At 42.1% G+C, this 17,796-nt stretch overlaps 1 protein-coding gene and 1 non-coding gene across 4 annotated transcripts in view; both read right to left on the reverse strand.

Annotated features, from left to right (window-relative positions):
- Positions 1 to 223: 223 nt before the first annotated feature.
- The window catches only part of Txndc8 (thioredoxin domain containing 8), a 31,869-nt gene continuing 14,296 nt past the window's right edge, over positions 224 to 17,796 (reverse strand). The window contains exons 5-6 of one of the 3 annotated variants that reach the window (XM_090329168.1): positions 1,000 to 1,105; positions 224 to 313 (exon numbers count right to left, since the gene is read on the reverse strand). In XM_090329168.1, the coding sequence (XP_090185294.1) occupies positions 306 to 313; positions 1,000 to 1,105 (114 nt within the window). In that variant the 3' untranslated portion in view covers positions 224 to 305. Of the gene's footprint in view, positions 314 to 999; positions 1,106 to 15,325; positions 15,434 to 16,307; positions 16,374 to 17,796 lie in introns of those variants that run through there. The other 2 variants (XM_090329167.1, XM_090329169.1) reach the window with 2 other exon arrangements.
- LOC150065766 (U6 spliceosomal RNA) lies at positions 12,541 to 12,645 on the reverse strand. Its single transcript, XR_016535092.1, has one exon. It is a non-coding gene; the product is annotated as a U6 spliceosomal RNA (small nuclear RNA).

Raw genomic sequence — 17,796 nt, forward strand, 5'->3', positions numbered from 1 at the left:
AATCTGTTTCTATTATGTACCTAAATAAAATATATTATTAGTAAAAGCTTCTTGGGGACTAAAGTGTATTTTGTTTATTAATTTAATATTTATATGGCATTTATTGTTTACAAGGCATTACTTAGCTGCTTAATCATCCTGTGATAATCTACCAGTGTGTCACTGTTACAGATTTTGAAACTGGGGAGATTAAGAAACATGTCCAAGGTCACACAGCTAGTAATCGTTGGAGTTGTGTGTTGTCACAACCAACTAGACAGTTGACTTGGGTCTGTGTTTTTGTCTGCTGTGTAAAACCAGCTTCATCAGGAACCTGAAAATTAAACAATAAAATCAACTCCTAGTGAATGAGATTAGGAACATGTGAAAGCATCATGACAGTAGGAGTTCTTCCAGGCTTGCCTGAAGCAGGAAAATTAAACAGAGGTGTCTAAAAGTCTGCTTGGATTTCAGCTGTATTTTTCTGAGCCAAATAAAAATTGCTTATGATTTCCTAGGGGGAAAGGTGCTCATCTAAGTTGCTAGCAAGCATGAACTAAGCCCAAACACCTGCTTCTGTTTTTCTCTCACGGTTGCTAGGGAGTATGCGAACAGCCTTGGATCAATAAGCAGGTATAATTCACCCTAAATATAATTAATTAAAGCATTTTTACATTTTAAGCTTATTTCCATTAAAATTGCTCTATCAAAGTAACGTGTAGAGGTTGCAGGAAGAGGAAGAAATTGAGATCCAGAGCCTTATTTCCAGTTGGCTCAGCTATGAGTCATAGCCTCCTTGGTGTGAATTTTCTCAACCTACCATTATTAACTTAATAAATATCTGCATAATTATATACTCATTAATTTAACTCTAGGTATTGAGTACTTACTAAATGCCAGTGTTCTGGGCACTGGAGAAAGAACAGTGAACAGACAGACAGAAACTCTGTCTTCATGGTGTGGTGTTCTGGGGGAATTGTCCTTGCCCAATGCCCTGCTGGAAAACCCTAACCAGCTTGCCTGTGAAGGGTGCTGAGTCTCTAGGGGAGACATCAATAAGCCTGGTGTTTCCAGAGGTGCCAAAGTAGAAGATTAGTTGCCAAAGACTTCCTGGCAGAGGTGTCATCTGTTGGGAGACGATGAAGATTTGTTATAACATGCCCGAGATTCATGAGCAGATGATTCGCTTCATGTATGCTAATGTGGTTTCTTCTAATAATAACCTAAACCCTACTGCATTTCCGAAGTTTGGTGCTGAGCTTATTACCATATCTCAATATCTCTGAGTGGAGATGTGTTTTGTAAACCAACACCTCTTGTTAAAGCTGTCAGCATGGGTAGTGGTGGAGATAAGTTTATTGCTTGGATGATATACTTAAGATATACTTGACATGGGTCTCTGTGTGTGTTAGTTAAGATCCCTATTACACTGATTTATAGCAACAACACAGCCAATAATTACTGAATGTTTGCCAGAAACTTCAGTCCCCAAGCCTTGTAAAAGGGAAGATGTCAGTTGCCTGCCTTTCTTCTTAGTAAGAGTAAAATATCAGGGTGCCTATGGCTCCCATCTATAATCCTGACGACTCAAAAGGCTGAGATCTGAGGATTGTGGTTCAAAGCCAGCCTGGGCAGGAAAACCCATGAGATTCTTATCTTCAATTAACCACCAGGAAAGAGGAAGTAGTACTGTGGCTCAAAGTGGTAGAGCACTAGCAAAAAAGCTCAGGGACAGTGCCCAGGCCTTGAGTTCAAGGGCCATGACTAACTCCTCCCATCAACCTCTCTCCTCTCCCCCCCCCCAAAAAAAATCAAATATCAATCTTGGTGTACTTCTTAATTGGATGGGTTTGAGTATTCAATTAAACCTATTTCGAATAAGTGCTAAAATAGCTATGAAATATCATTTGAACAATGTAAACTTTTATAGACTTAATTTGTCATTGGAGAGGCTCTAGTTTGATCAAAGTGAAAATAAAAATATATGGCAGGTATACTGTAAAAGCTTTGGAATTCTCAGAAGATGTTCTAGGGCAGGAGTGGCAGGGTTATAAAACCCAAGGTCTGTGAGGGCTTTGCCAGGGTTGGGAAAATAATTTCAGTGATTACTTCAGCTAAATTAGGCTAGGAATGAATAAGGACCAAGACTGAAGAGTGTCTTCTACATGGAAGCTGTTCACTTGCTGGCAGCAGACTGCCAGTCACTCCGCACTGTTTTTGAGCCACTGGTGAGGACAGATAGCACTCTGTGGCAGTGTGTTCCCGAAGGTGGGAGCCTGGGATGGGAGCACATACCACATAGAATGTCTCGGTGGAGAATGTGGGAAGAGTTTTACTAATTTTTTTTTTCTGTATAAAGCCCAACAGGGAACCATGCTTGCTGAACAGGCACCCAGCCTAGCATCAACTTTGATTTGGGCTAATTTTTGAGGTAGGATCTTGTTCTCTGCCATACATAGGTAGGGGTAGAATGCACCTATGCTAATCTGGGTAGTGAGGATTATAGGCATGTGTCAACCAGCTATGCATCCAGCTCTTCATTGAGAAGGAATCTCATGAACTTTTTTCTTCCCATAGCCTAGAACTATGATTCCTAACAATCTCAACCTCTCATGTCACCAGGATTACAGGAATGAGTCACTGTTGCCCAGCTTCCTTCTTTGCTGCATTAAAGTGACTCTTTTCCCCCCCCCTAGTTTCTTATTTGGTCAAATTCCATTTGTGAATGATTCATGAAAGACAAAATCAGTCCACTAGTCACCTATAATGGTTAATTTTTTGTTATACCATACCCTTCTGTGATTAAATAGTGTCAGCTTTATGAAAAGCACTAAAACACCAAGCAGTTTTAGAATTTGGGTTTATTTGGCTGCCTATCAGATGACTAAGTACTTTTTATTGCATTCTTCCCTCAGTATTGTGATTGAACTCAGCGTCTGGTGTTTGCTAAGCAGGTGGTCTTCCGTTTAGGCCATTCCCCATATGCTCTTGCATGTACTGCTCTTGGGAGAATGCAAAAGAAGAGGAGAAGGAAAGTTCAGGACTCACCTCATCATGAAATCAAGAAGCTGAGGTTAGAGGACTCAGAGATTGTCTGTGTGTGTGTGTGGGGGGGGGGGGGAGAGCCTTGAACTCTGGGCCTGGGCTCGGTCCCTGAGTTTTAGCTCAAGGCTAGAGCCCTACCACTTGACTCACAGCTGCAGTTTTTTTCCTGAGTTATTAGAGTCTCAAGGACTTTCCTGTCTGGGCTGGCTTTGAATAGTGATCTTCAAGTCTCAGCCTTTTTAGTAGCTAGGATTATAGGCATGAACCCCTGGTACCCAGCCAGATTCAGAGATTTCTATATAGCCCAGGCTGGCTTGGTCTTAGGCTATGTAGTAATACCCTGATACAGACAGACAAATGAACAGGAAAGAAGGAAAGGAAAAAGAGAAGGAAGGAAAGAATATGTTAAAGGCATCTGTCTACAACGGTGGAAATGAAAACACAAACCACCTCCATGTTCAAGTACATCATCCCGTTGGATACTTTCGGTGGCTTTTTGGAGGTACTCATCAGAACATAGTTTACAGATGAGAAAACTGAGCCCCAGGGAGGACTTGAGCTGAGCAGGGGCTGAGTCACTGCATCAAACCTGGGTCTGTGTGACTTACGTCTGGGAGTCTCCATTGCTGTATACTTCTCTGACAGGAGAGCTTTAACCCCAGCTGAATACAAAAACTCATTACCAACTCATGAATGGAACCAGTTCCAACAAGGAGTACATTCATTCTTGGGCGGTGCCATTTGTATTGTGCCTGACTGGACAGTGTAAGTTTTTACTGTCATAGTGTGAGCTATGTAGAAGGCTGGAGACTTGTGAAGTGTAGAAATCATGCGGTGTGTACGTTATTCTGTGTCACAGACAAGATTGAGAATGATGCAGGCAACGTTAATCCTTCCAACAAGATCATCTTCTAGAATATCAAAGATATTACATTTGAGCACGTTCTCTTGTCCTCTTCCATTGCTAGCTGCATATCCAGGTTGAAATAGAAGTGGATTCTTGATTGTAATTAAAGACAATGTAAAAAACCTATATGTAGTCACTCATGTCATAATTCCTCCCATCCATAGTTATCTGTACTAAGTACTTGGTAGTGTTGTGGGTACTGGTCACACAAAGATGGAGAGCCAAAGCTTTTGTCTTTAGGAAGCTGGCTTCCAATGGAGATGGGCATAAGAACATAGTCATAGAGTTGCCAGATTTAGAAATAGCAACTACAGACAACTTCTACACAATGTATAGTTATGTGAAAAAGTTACCTTAGTTGCGCTGAAAGTGAATAGAACTAGGCACCATGTATTTGATCTTAGGCAGACCTGGAAACCCACGACTTTAACAGAAAAATGGCTGCTGCTGCCTCAGTGGATTTGTAATGTGACTTCCTAGCCAGGTGAAGTTTTCCCTGTCTGGAAGAGTCAAGGGAAGCTTTACAGAACTTGTGGTTGATTTAGGTGGATGGAGTGTTTCTTGAGTGATCTTAAAAGAGAAGCAAGATTTGCTAGTCAGAGATTGAGAAAGGAAGTTCCAGAAGGAGAGCACATAGCATTGGAAAATAAATTGTGGAGAGAATGGGCATTGGGGGTGAGGAAGGGAAGGGAGAATCAGATCATTTCTGCCCACAAATGAATGACTTGAGACATCCTGTGCTCAGTGAGAAACCATTCCCAAAGCAGATTAGACACATCTTTTTACTCTTTTTTTTTTTTTTTTGTCAGTAGCCAGGTTTGAACTCTGAGCCTGGGTATTGTCCTTGAGCTCTTCAGCTTAAGGTTAGCACCCTACCCTTTCAGCCACAGTGCCATTCCTGGTTTTCTAGTGGTTAATTGGTGATAAGAGTCTCATGGACTTTAGTGCCCAGGCTGGCTTTGAACCTGGATCCTCAGATCTCAGCCTCCTGAGTAGCTAGGATTATGGGCATAAGCCACCACACCGGCCTTTTCCCTCATTTTTATAAATATAATCAGACTTTGCACAAGCAGCCTGAGGGCAGGGTCTTATATTTCTGGGAGAAAGAATTGAGGAGAGCCAGGAGTTTGGCGGAGTGGTAGAGTGCTTGCTTAGCATGCACAAAGACTTGTGTTCGATTCCTTGGTACTACATACATAGAAAAAGCCAGAAGTGTTGCTGTGGCTCAAGTGGTAAAACTCTAGCTTTGAGAAAGCCCAAGGACAGTGCTCAGATGCCGAGTTTAAGCCCCAGGACTGGCAAAAGAAAAATAATAATAATTGAGCAGAAAAACTGTAGGCAGCTCTCATGTACCCCCTTTTTGCTTTCTTTTTAATTCTCTTTTTGGACCTATCTTGCTGGAGGTGGGCAAGAGGAGAAAAAAGGGAGGGAAGAAGGGAGAGAGATAATGGGAAGACACTCATTTTGTTTTTTTTTTATGAATTCAAGTTTGTGTTTTCTTTCACTTTTGAGAACAATGTTCACTTATTTAATATAGGGTGATAAAAAGTTGTTAAAAGAAAAACAACACCCATTAGCCTTGAGCTGAAAAGCTCAAGGACAACGCCCAGGCCTAGAGTTCAAGCCCCACCAGTAACATAAAACAAAATAAACCAACCAAACAAAAAAGCCCAAAACCACCCATGTTCACCTGTTTAATATAAGGTGATAAGAAGTTGTGTTGTAAAAATAGATAATGTGACAATAAAAAAGGGGCAGGCAGATGATTTTGGATGACTAGGTTTGGGAAGTGGAAGGCAAAGAATCTTGGCAAAACTTGCTTTCTTCCTTGCTGGCAGAGTCTTACCTGGCTACTTTGGCCTTAGTAGAATTGTCTTGAAAAAAAGCCCCACCTATTTGAGTGAGGATGAATCAGGATGGCCTTGGACAGAAGTGGCTTTATAGAAATACAGAACATTGTAGAAGAAATGTAATGACTCCCTTATGAATGTAATTATAATTCTCTGTACCTCTTCCTGACTATAAATTAAAAAAATAAAAAAAATACAGAACATTGCTGGAAGCATTTGTCCTTGTCTGTTCTTCTCTACCCTTTCACTCCTATACTATCTCTTAAAAGCTCTAGGAGCCAGGATGGAGCTCAGTGGTAGAGCACGTGCTTGCTGTGTGTGAAGCCCTGGGTTCTGTCCCCATAAATACAAATACACACAGATATATGAACAAACCAACCAGCAAATAGCTACATTTAAAAGTTCCAAAGAGGAGCTGGGAGTTTGGCCTAGTGGTAGAGTGCTTGCCTAGCATGCATGAAGATATGATTCCTTGGTACCACTTACATAGAAAAAGCCAGAAGTGGTGCTGTGGCTCAAGTGGTAGAGCTCTAGCCTTGAGAGAGAAAGCCCAAGGACAGTGCTCAGAACTCGAGTTCAAGCCCCAGGATGGGGAAGAAAGAAAAAAGAAAAAGAAACCCCAGAGAAACAGAAAAAATGAATGCTCCCTTATTTATTTATTTATTTATTTATTTATTTATTTGCCATTCCTGGGGTTTGAACTCAGGGCCGGGGCATTGTCCTTGAACTTTTTCAAGGCTAGTGCTCTGCCACTTGAGCCACAGCACCAACGCCTGGCTTTTTCTGTGTGTTGGTGCTGAGGAATCGAACCTAGGGCTTTGTGCATGCTAGGCAAGCATTCTTCCTCTAGGCCACACTCTCGGCCCTCTCTCTTTTTAAATTGAAATTGTGATTATGACATATTTAAATATTAACAGAGTCCAAGATTTTCAGAAAGTATTCTACCTGGGTGAAGAGATGAGGTCAGCAATTTTCCTGACACCTGTATCCTTTCTTACAGAGTGGTGAGGGGCTCATGTGTAAAATCCTAGTGATTCCAGTATCTCCACTTTCTCAAGGAGAAATTTAGCATGATCTCATCTCAGTCAATAAGGTAGGAATGGTGGTAGGCACACATAGTCCTCGATGTCTTGGAGATCACCCATAGGTAAACCTTCAGATGAGGCTGCTTCTGGGCCAAAGTATGAGATCCTAACTGAAAAACATAATTCTAGCACAAAAGAGCTAAGGAGATGGCTCAAGTCACAGAGCATCTTTTCAGTAAGAGGGAGGCCCTGAATTTGCATCTTTATACTGCCAGAAAAGAAAGTAAATTGTGGGGATTTCAACTCTCTGGATTTGCAGAGATGGAATAATATATTTTCTTCTCCCCCGCCCCTACACACATTGAGAATGTGACTTGCTCTCTCAGCTGAGTATCATCTCAGCCTACAGAGTTGTTTCTAGTATTTTAAGTTATGTTTTTCAAACAACATGGCCCTAGGACCCGTCTCCATCCATCTCCTCCATGTAAAAACGAATGATGTATTCCAAGGTTGCAGACCTTATTGGGAGAGAGACTGGTTTCATTTGTTTGTGCAGTCTTGACCCATATGACTTTTTCTTTCCCACTGCTTTTATGTTTACCCTTACATCAAATGAAACTCCAATAAACATTCTATCACAAATTTAGAGCTGCTGTTCCAGTTGTTTATTTGGGATTCTTGGTTATCAAAGGGTCTATAACATTTATTTATTTATTTATTTATTTATTTATTTATTGTGGGTCTTGGGGCTTGAACTTCACCTGGCCACTGTCCCTGAGCTCTTCAGCTCAAGGCTATCATCCTACCCCTGGGCCAAGCCCCACTTCTGGTTTTCTAGAGGCTAATTGGAGATAAGGTCCTTTTGTGCCCAGGACTGGCTTTGAACCTGGATCCTCAGATCTCAGCCTGAGCAGCTAGGATTAGAGGTGTGAGCCATTGTGCCTGGCTATTATTTATTTATTTTTGCCAGTCCTGGGCTTGAGCTCAGGGCCTGAGCACTGTCCTTGGGCTTTCTCAAGGCTAGAGCTCTACCACTTGAGCCACAGTTCCACTTCCAGCTTTTTTTCTATGTATGTGCTACCGAGGAATTGAACCTGGGTCTTTGTGCATGCTAGGCAAGCACTCTTAACCACTAGGCCACACTCCTGGCCTTATTTATTTTTGAGACAAGGCCTTCCTGTGTAGCCTTGGTAAGCCTCTATTTTGTGCTCCTTCTGGCCTGGCACACAGGTATGTGCTACCGTACCTGGAGCCACTGATTTTTTTAAATGAACCTTTGTTGTGCATATAAGTTAGTGCCTAGCAGAACACCTAGATTTTCTATGAATCCCTTATCTGCACCGGTGCGCCCCCCTTCCCCCACTGGCCAACTTCGGATCCAAGGCTTCTAAGAAGGATTTGAAATGTGCATTGCTGAAGATCCCAGGCGATGCCAGGGTTCCTCAGCTCTCTTGGCCAGTGCCTGTACTAGACCAGCCCTGTGAAGATGAAGCCCTATTGTGCTGGTGTTCAGACTTGACTCATCAGAAGCTGCAAGAAAGGTGTTATGTGGCCTGAGCCTCCTCTAGAACTGCTATGAAACCAAGCAAGTGTCATGAAATGGTATTTACCATTATCATAGAAGATGCACTTTGTTACTTTGTTTTAAGATAATGTTGTATAAATTAAATAGAAACTAAGAAAAATAAACATTAATACAAAATAAAAATCAATAACAGTCAAATCGCATCTTTTTCTTTTCTTAAGATAAAAGGCCATTATCAAGCCAATAAACACATGAGGAAATACTCAATATCCTTAGCCATAAAGGAAATGCAAATCAGAACAACATTGAGATTCCATTTCACCCAAGTTAGATTGGCCGGCACTGAGAATTAAAAAAAAATAACAAATGCCATTCGGTATGGTGAGGCCTGGAGAATGAACTCTATTACACTGCTGGTGGGCTTGTAAACTAATACAACCACTCTAGAAGGCACTTTGGCAATTCCTCAAAAAACTAAGTATAGGACTACCCTATAACTCAGTGATACCACTCCTGAGTGTTCATCTGGAACGTCAAGTCAAGGTACAGTCAAGACACGGGCACATCCACGTTCATGCTGATAGCCAAGCTATGCAATCAGCCCAGATGCCTACCCAATCAATCAAGAAAATGCGCTGCATATACACAGTGGAATTTTTCTCATCCATTAGAAAGAATAAGATGCAGGGAAAATGGATGGAAGTACATGAAGCTCAGCGAGAAAGACAAACAGCACATATTTTTCTAATATATGGAAGCTAGATCTAAAATAAAACAGGTATTACAGGTCCGTACGTTAAACACATGCAAACTGAGTAAAGGATGGTATGTTTGGGGGAGGAATCCAGAGGTATAACTCCTCCGAACAACAAATGTACTGTTCATCAAAATGAACACCAGGAAGCAGAAACATGTTTGGGAAGGGAGAGAAAATAGGAGGGGGGAAGGCTAAGGAATGGAGGAAGAAAGAGGGAGTAAATACAGTCATTATATTCAATGTACATTATGTAAAAGATGAGCTATGTAATGCCGGGGCCTCCCGGCAGCAAATTGGGGTTCCTGAAATAAGGGGCAGGGACTGGAAAAATTAGAAGAGAGACAAACACATCGGGTCCAGGAGGTCTGCAGCCCAAGCACAAACTGCCCTCGTTTATTCTTAACACAAAGTTTTTATCCCCTCCGGAGACCAGGGCCCTCCCAGGTGTTACATCCAGATCGTTAATCAGGGAGCTGTTGAGGGTTACATTCATATGGTAAAAATCTCAGATCAATTGAACAGGAGAAGGCCAAAAAACAATGAGACAATCAAGCAATTATCTGATGCAAATCAAAATACAGTTTGTTTCCACTCTTGCTCCCGACAATGTAACTTGAGGGTGGGGATAGGAGGCAGAGGAATGAGGGGAAAGGATGGAAGGAGTGACATCAACCAAGAAACACTGTACTCATAACTCGACTGATGAAATTGTACCCTTCTTGTACAGCTACTTAATAATGATAAAAAAAAACAAAACACATGAAAAGGGACCATTATAAAAGTACAGGCCCTTGTGCTCTGGGCAAGTGAAGTCACACTAAGACCTTAGCATCTATGGGGGCAATGAAAGTTTCATTTACAGGGAATTCTCTTAGACTCTGAGGCTGGTTCTTAATGAGAAGATAGAATGTGAGAGGAGAGCTCGGGGCCTGCCTGCTTCAACCTGCAGACAATGTTGAGATGCATTAGTGACAAGTCATTCTGTGAGTCCTCTGCCACAGGAATCATGGAACTCACTCTCCACTCTGTTCCACCTCTCCAAAAGCATTTTCAGGGCTGCTCTGTCTAGCGGGCTAGTGTCTTGTGAGACTTGCTCTGGAGCACAGGTACTTATGTGCATCTTGCATATACCATGTGCTATTGTTTGAATGTGTCCCCAGGGTTCATGGGTTGGAAATTTAACACAACAGTGGTGAGAGATGGGGCCTTTAATTGGTTTTTAGTGGATTAATGTTGGTCTTGGGGGAGTGGTTCTGTTATCTTGAGAGTGGGTTTCTCTCTTTGTTTTTAGGTTGTGGGACTCTGGCCCTAGGCATTGACCCTGAGCTCCTCAGTTTAAAACTACCACTCTGCTCTACCACGTGAACCACAGTGCCACAGAGCTACTTCTGGTTTTCTGGAAGTTAACAGGACTTTTATGCGGACTTTCATTCCCCAGCTGGCTTTGAACCACAGTCCTCAGATCTCAGCCTCCTGAATAGCTAGGATTACAGGCCGAATCACCACACTGGGCTTGAAACTTCTCCTCTTGCCTCAGTGTCAAGACCAAGCTTGTGACAAAGAAATGCTGGACTGGACCAAGCTGTGGGACCCTAAATGCAGTGCAGAAGCTCCCATCCCACTTAGGGACAGGAATCTGGGTTAGAAAGATAAAAAGCATCATTGAAAACATGATTTTTACTTAAAAGGGGGAAAAAACCCAAAACCATTTTGGGGAACTAAAATGCCCCCCCCCTTTTTTGTGGGTCATGGGGCTTGAAATCTGGTCCTGGGTGCTGTCCCTGAGCTCTGCAGCTCAAGGCTACTACCTTTGGGCCACAGCATACTCCTTGTTTTCTAGTGATTAATTGGAGATGAGTCTTCTTGGTCTTTAGTTCCCAAGCTGGCTTTGATCTGGGATCCTCAGGTCTCAGCCTCCTGAGTAGTTAGGATTACAGGTGTGAGCCACTGTGCCTGGCCCAAAATGCTCTTTTAATCTTGAATTTTGAGTACTGCCATTTTTTTTTTTTTGCCAGTCCTGGGCTTGAGCTCAGAGCCTGAGCACTGTCCTTGGGCTTTCTCAAGGCTAGAGCTCTACCACTTGAGTCTCAGCACCACTTCCAGCTTTTTTCTATGTATGGGTACTAAGGAATCGAATCGGGGTTTTGGTGCATGCTAGGCATGAACTCTACCACTAAGCCAAACTCCGGCCCCCATTCATTCATTCATTCATTCATTTTATTTATTTTACAACTCTCACTCCTCTTCCTTCCTCATTTTTCCCTTCCCTGCTATGTCTCCACTCCTCTCTCCTCTGGCCTTTCCATCTCTTCTCCTTTCTCCTTCCCTTCCCTTCTCTTCCCTTTTTTTTTTTCCAGTCCTGGGCCTTGAACTCAGGGTCTGAGCACTATCCTTAGGCTTTCTCAAAGCTAGAGCTCTACCACATGAGTCTGAGCACCATTTCTGGCTTTTTCTATAAATATGTGGTACCGAGGAATCAAATCTGGGTCTTCCTGCATGCTAGGCAAGCACTCTACCACCAGGCCAAACTCCTAACCAGAGAAGAAAAGTAATACTGCTGAAACTTGGGATATATCTCAGTGGCAGAGCATTTACCTAGCATGTATGTGACCCTGGGTTTGATTCCTAGCACTGTAGGAAAAAGAGGAGAGTGAAAAAGGAGCATGTGTCAGTAGCTATCTTAATTGCTCATTGAAAGACTATTATGCATCTCTCCATTCAGCAATGCCATTTGCAGCTTGAAATTTATTAAGTATTCAAATTGGCAACTACTACAAGCTACTACAAGATTTATTTATTTTTTTCTGAAAAAGCTAGCTCTCAGCCCGGTGACAGTAGCTGTAATGCTATAATGCTAGCTACTCAGGAGGCTGAGATCTGAGGATCACGGTTCAAATCAGCCTTGCTAGGAAAGTCCACGAGACTCTAATCTCCAATTAGCCACCACAAAACCAGATGTCGTGCTGTAGCTCAAAGTGGTAGAGCACCAGCCTTGAGCTGAAGAGCTTGCTCTGGTTCAAGACCCATGAACAATCCCCCCCCCCAAAAAAAAGCTATCTTTTAAATGTGGATTAGTGCAATCCTTTCAGGCATTTGTAAAAGTTAACAAGGTGATGAATGCAAAAGATTTTGGCATATTATTGCTTAGCAGAGAGTCTTTATATATGCAAGCATAGTTTTTTTTATCAAACATTTTTGTTTTTACTTTTCAATTTTTATTGAGTCTATGGTATTTTTTAAAATTGTTATTGTAAAGGTGATATACAGAGGGGTTACAGTTAAATACAGTTAGCTAGGGCTTAAGTCAGATACTGAGTACATTTCTTTTTGGACAGCGTCAACCCCTTCCCTGGCTTTCTCTCAGGCTTTCCCTCCCATCTCTGCCCTCTCAAGTGTGCAGTTTATTTTCAACATAGTATCTGGTGAGTATCACTACTACATTTGTTAATTTTAAAAATATAGAGTGCTTCACAAATTTGCATGTCACCCTTGTGCAGGGGCCATGATAATCTCTGATACCATTCCAGTTTTAATATGTATGGTGCCGAAGCGAACGTAAGAGATGTAGCCCAGGCCGAGCCACCATGGATGGCTCTCTATTACATATATTTTTATTCTTTTGTTGGTCATGGGGCTTGAACTCTGGGCCTCGGCACTGTCCCTGAGCTTTCTAGCTCAAGGCCTGTGCTCTACCACTTTCTGACTTTCAGATGGTTAATTGGAGATGAGTCTCATGGCCTTTCATGCCCAGGATCCCCGGGGCTGGTTTTGAGCCATGATTCTCAGATCTCAGCCTGCTGAGGAGATAGGATTACAGGCATGAGCCACTGGTGCCTGGCTCTCTATTATTTTGAAGAGGTTCTCCAGCTCAGGTTTGCCTTAAACTAAGGATCCTTTGGACTCAGCTTCCCACGTGCTGGGATTGTAGACATGCATGCACTAGCATGCCTGGTTAGCATAATTCCATATGTGTCCTTTTATCAATTTTTAGATGGTGCTTTATTTTCAATGGTTGATTCTGAAGTGAGAAGGTATGTGCTTCTAGCCTTCTGTCTTTATGGGGATTCTTTTCACTCCCACTCCCACCGTCATAGGATGAGTAAAATTTGCTGGGGCAGCTGAATTATGACTCTTAGCACTTTGGCTTTTAGTTTGGTTTTGGGTTCAGGTTCTGCTTTAACTGTGTTGGCCTGGGACTACAATACTTCTACTTTCTGTGTCATCTATAAAGGAGATAAGGCATCCTTAATATTGACAGGGAACAGTGTCCCAGCTAGCAGATGCAAACAAAGCATACCTCTGGAGCAATGAAAAGGGCAGTTCCAGTGAAGAGAGAAAAACAGAGATCATTCTTGGACATTTTTCATCCTGTTTTCCTTCCTCATTTCTAATGGCATGTGAAGGCCAGCTCTATCTCTGAACTACATTCCTTGAATTAAGTTTCTAACAGTGTGTGGCATAAAGTTTTTGAAAAGTATTTTTTTGAATGACTGCATAGATTTTTTTTCTTGCAAAAGCTTTTATTTACTTTTCTTCCCTTAAGACATTGCCCAAAGGATGCTAACAAATCAGACTCATATGTCTTCAAAATCTCAAGTAATTAATGGGTAGGGAATGCTGGCTCTGCTCGAGCATGAGTTCATCTGGGGGCAGCTGCACGCTGGGCAGTCAATGTGAAAAGCAGCCACCTTCTTCTCAATTCCAAAAGTCTGAGCGATTTCAGTTTTGGGGTGTGTGTGTGTGTGTGTGTGTGTGTGTGTGTGTGTGTGTGTGTGTGTGTGTGTTTGTGTGTATGCATACGCATGTGCACATGCGTGTAAGCACACACCCTCCTGCAGCTTGAAAGTCGGGGCCTGGGTGCTATCCTGGAGCTTTTACGCTCAAGGTTAGTGCTCTATCATTTGAGCCACACACCTCTACTTGCAGCTTTTTGGTGGTTAACTGGAGATAGAGTCGCATAGACTTTCCTTCCCCAACTGGTTTTGAATGCCATCTCAGATCTCAGTCCATTGAGTAGGATTAGAGGAACGAATCAGCTGTGCCTGGTGATTTGTTTTGATTTTGTGAAATTAAAACACACACACACACACACACACACATTTGGGCTGGGAATGTGGCTTCATGGTAGAGTGCTTGCCTAGCATGCACGAAGCCCTGGGTTTGATTCCTCAGTACCACAGACGTAGAAAAAGCCGAAGTTGCACTGTGTCCCAAGTGACAGAGTGTCAGCCTTGAGCAAAAGAAGCTCACGGGCAGTGCCATGACCCTGAATTCAAGCTCCAAGACTGGCAAAAAATTTTATAGGAGGAAGTGTGTGTGTGTGTGTGTGTGTGTGTGTGTGTGTGTGTGTGTGTGTGTGTGTGTGTGTAGATGCTGTCCTAAAATGCAATGTTTATTCGATAAAGAAAAACTGAGGGAAGGGGTAGGCTGGGGGTTGAATGAGCGTAACATTGACCAAAAGTCACTGCATTCATTAGCTAGTACTCATGACTCACACTCGTAATCCTAGCTACTCAGGAGGCTGAGATTGGAGGATTGTGGATCAAAGCTAACCCAAGACTGTGAGACTCATCTCCAATTAACCACCAGAAAGCTAGAGGTGGTGCTGTGGCTCAAGTGGTAGGGCACTAGTGTTGAGCTGAAGAGCTCAGGGACAACATTCAGGCCCAGAGTTCAAGCCCCATGATTGACCAAAAGAAAAAAAAAAGAGTCATGGCATTCATTTACTATTTTGCTGAATGGCAACTCCTTTGTACAACTACTTAAAGATAAAACAATTAAAATATATTTATAGGCAAATTTTAGGAAGGTAGAAGAGAGAAAAGTTATACACTTTGGTTATGAGGTGATACACTGGAGAAGAATTTTGTATCCCCAAGAAGGGCAGGCCCAACTGGCAAGAAGCATTTGTGTATTTAGAGTATACCAGGAAAGAGAGGCATCCGTCTGTTCCTTCATCTCCATCAAGATTTGTCCCATTGGAAATCTCTGGAATAGCCCAATGCCCTGTCCCTTCGCTGTAAATGACTTGTGAAGATCACAGTAACATTGCCCAAGGAGCTGTTAGAGCAAGTGCTCAGGCCAGAGTGGTGAGGGGAAATGATACAATCCTCACATGGCAACAGTTTAGGCAATTCTGCAATGAGATTGCAGTATGCAATCTCACAGCATGAGGACAGAGACTCACAGAGGAAAAACACAGCACTTGCTGAAAAGAAAGCCACAAACACATTTGCCTTTGGAAGAGTGGTCACAGGTTTGTATTTTGTTTTAGAGAGCAGCTTACATCAATTCTTGAATCTTCTCTTCCAGTTTCCTAGCATCAGCCCCACAAAGTTCGTAGATCTGTTTCAAATATACAAAGGTAAAAACATTTGTTGGTCCAAATATTGTTTCTGTCAAATATCTTGTTCCCAACCGGAAGATTCTTCCTCCTTCTCATGGTTATAATCTTCAAGATACTTTGAATATACATGAAATATATTAAGTTCAGGAGACTTGTTACCTTTCCCAAATTACTGTTGTGCCAGGTTTCTAGAACTCCTTGGAATAGTCTTCTAGTCTGAGACCAAAACATGATGGTATTGGAAATGGTAAAACCCAATTCTTGAAATTTGGGGTTTTAACATATTGAGACCAAGGGTTATTACTTCATATAACATATACATACAACTATATATTGTATATAAATATGAAATCTTCTGAAATCAAATAGCTTATGCTTTCAATTTCCTACTTCTATTCTTGGTAACAGTTGTATAGTAGCACTTTTTTTCCATCTCTGAATCAGGGTGGATTTTACAGTAGAGGGTATATTTTATATATATCTATATTTTTAGTAGTGTGTACCTCTTAAACATTTTACATTTGGAAAAATATAGAAGTCAAGACCCTTACTCTCCCACTGTCACCTCAGTACTAAGTGTATTAGGTGACTGGAGAGAAGGAAGCATGTAGGTAAAACTGAGGCTGAGATTGGCTGAAGCCTTGAGTTTCCAGTAAGGGGAGAGGGTTTCAGCAACCAGGATTGGTGTTAGGACTTTGGAGAAGGAACTGGAAAAGCTTAGAACAAATTCTTGTGCTGAAGGAAGCAATTATCTCCACATCTAATGACTCTTTCCCCCAGGGAGCTGTGCTTTTGTGTCCTGTGATTGGATTTTCTTTCTTGAGTATCAACCCCCAGTGTGAACTCCATCTCCATTGTTCTCATTTCACTTACCTGCTTGGCCATGACTCCACTTCTACAACAGCAAAGTACTCGTTTGATTCTTGAGAATAGAGTTACCTATGTGTGGGTGCAGAATTTCATGATTTATCTGGTTGCCTGGTTTGTAATCATCTCCTTAACAATAGTTCTCTTGGCTTTAGCCAGGACAGGATCAGGTCTGAAAGGATCTACAACGGGTCTGACTTCCTTTCTAACAGTTTGGTGCTAGCTGGATGGTGGAGCTCAGAGGGACTTTGATAGACTGGTCTTTAAAGGAACTTTCTCTCTTATCTCTAGCTGGAGTGGGATGCAGGGCATGCTAGGTTTTAGGTGCTGTCTCAGACTCTTTTTCTCCTGGGGACCAGAAGGGTGACGTTATATGGGGAGTGTCCTCTGTACTCTCGGTATTCTATAGAAGATATTTTGATAACCTTAGTGATTCTAAGGGTGGGTCTGGCTGTCTTCGTTTATCTCCTCTTTTCCTCTTGCGTAGAACAATATGGGATCTATGGGATCGGAGTGCGAGGGTTCCTAAAGTTAGAGTTCTCTTCTTGCAAAAAATAATGTTTCTCAAGGCAGATAGCCCAGCTCTTGGGGAGGAGGGGAGCTCAGAGGAGGGTACCTGGGGAGCTGAATTTCATGACCATGGAGTTATAACACACCTGCACTGTGATACCTGGACAGTCACAAAGCTCAGCCAATGGATACCAAGTACAGTAAGGGCTTTGGCTATTGTGTAGTCTGACTCTTGCTTCTAGGTACATTGGAAGGAGGCTATCACCTACCCTGTCATTTGAGCAAGGAATCCAATGTCATGAGAAAAAAATCATGACTATATATATTAAAAAGTACACACATTATAAATATACAGTTTGGAGAATTATATAATTATACATTATATAATCATACCCAAATGGAGGATATACCTAGATACTTCCTAATCCCATTACCCAAAGGTATGACTTCACATTGAGTTTTTTTTTTTGTCTACTTCTGCAAATGTCTACTACATGCATTCTTCTGGGTATGTCTTCTTTTACTCTGAGTGATGCTCAGGGGATTTATGGGTGTACATTAATTTGTGTGCATCCCACTATATGGAAATAACCCACTTTATCCATTTTGACACTGACAAAGTGGGTGTTGCTGGGAACATTCTTGTCCTTATTTTTGTGGGGGGCGTCTTTGGAGGGGTACATAAAAACTCTGTCTTTAAGAGTGAGATTGCCAAGTCTAGTAGAAGTCTCTAAGGAGTTTTTATCAAATCACACTCCATATATATCCATCGAATTATGATCTATGGCAGAGGATGAGTGTTTGAGTTATCTCATGTCCTTCACTACACCAGTCCTTTCCATTGTAGCTGATCTGGGGTTTAAAGGTTGTCATTACGCTTGTTACCTAATTCCATGCTCTTTGCCTTGGGCAGCCTTCACTTGGGCTTTAGTCACAGTTATTGTGACTTGTCTCTCTGCCTCCAGCCTTGAGCCCCTCAGGCTTG

Source organism: Megascapheus bottae, chromosome 3 (assembly GCF_031878675.1).
Source record: "Megascapheus bottae isolate mThoBot1 chromosome 3, mThoBot2.hap1, whole genome shotgun sequence".
NCBI classification, from domain to species: Eukaryota; Metazoa; Chordata; class Mammalia; order Rodentia; family Geomyidae; genus Megascapheus; species Megascapheus bottae.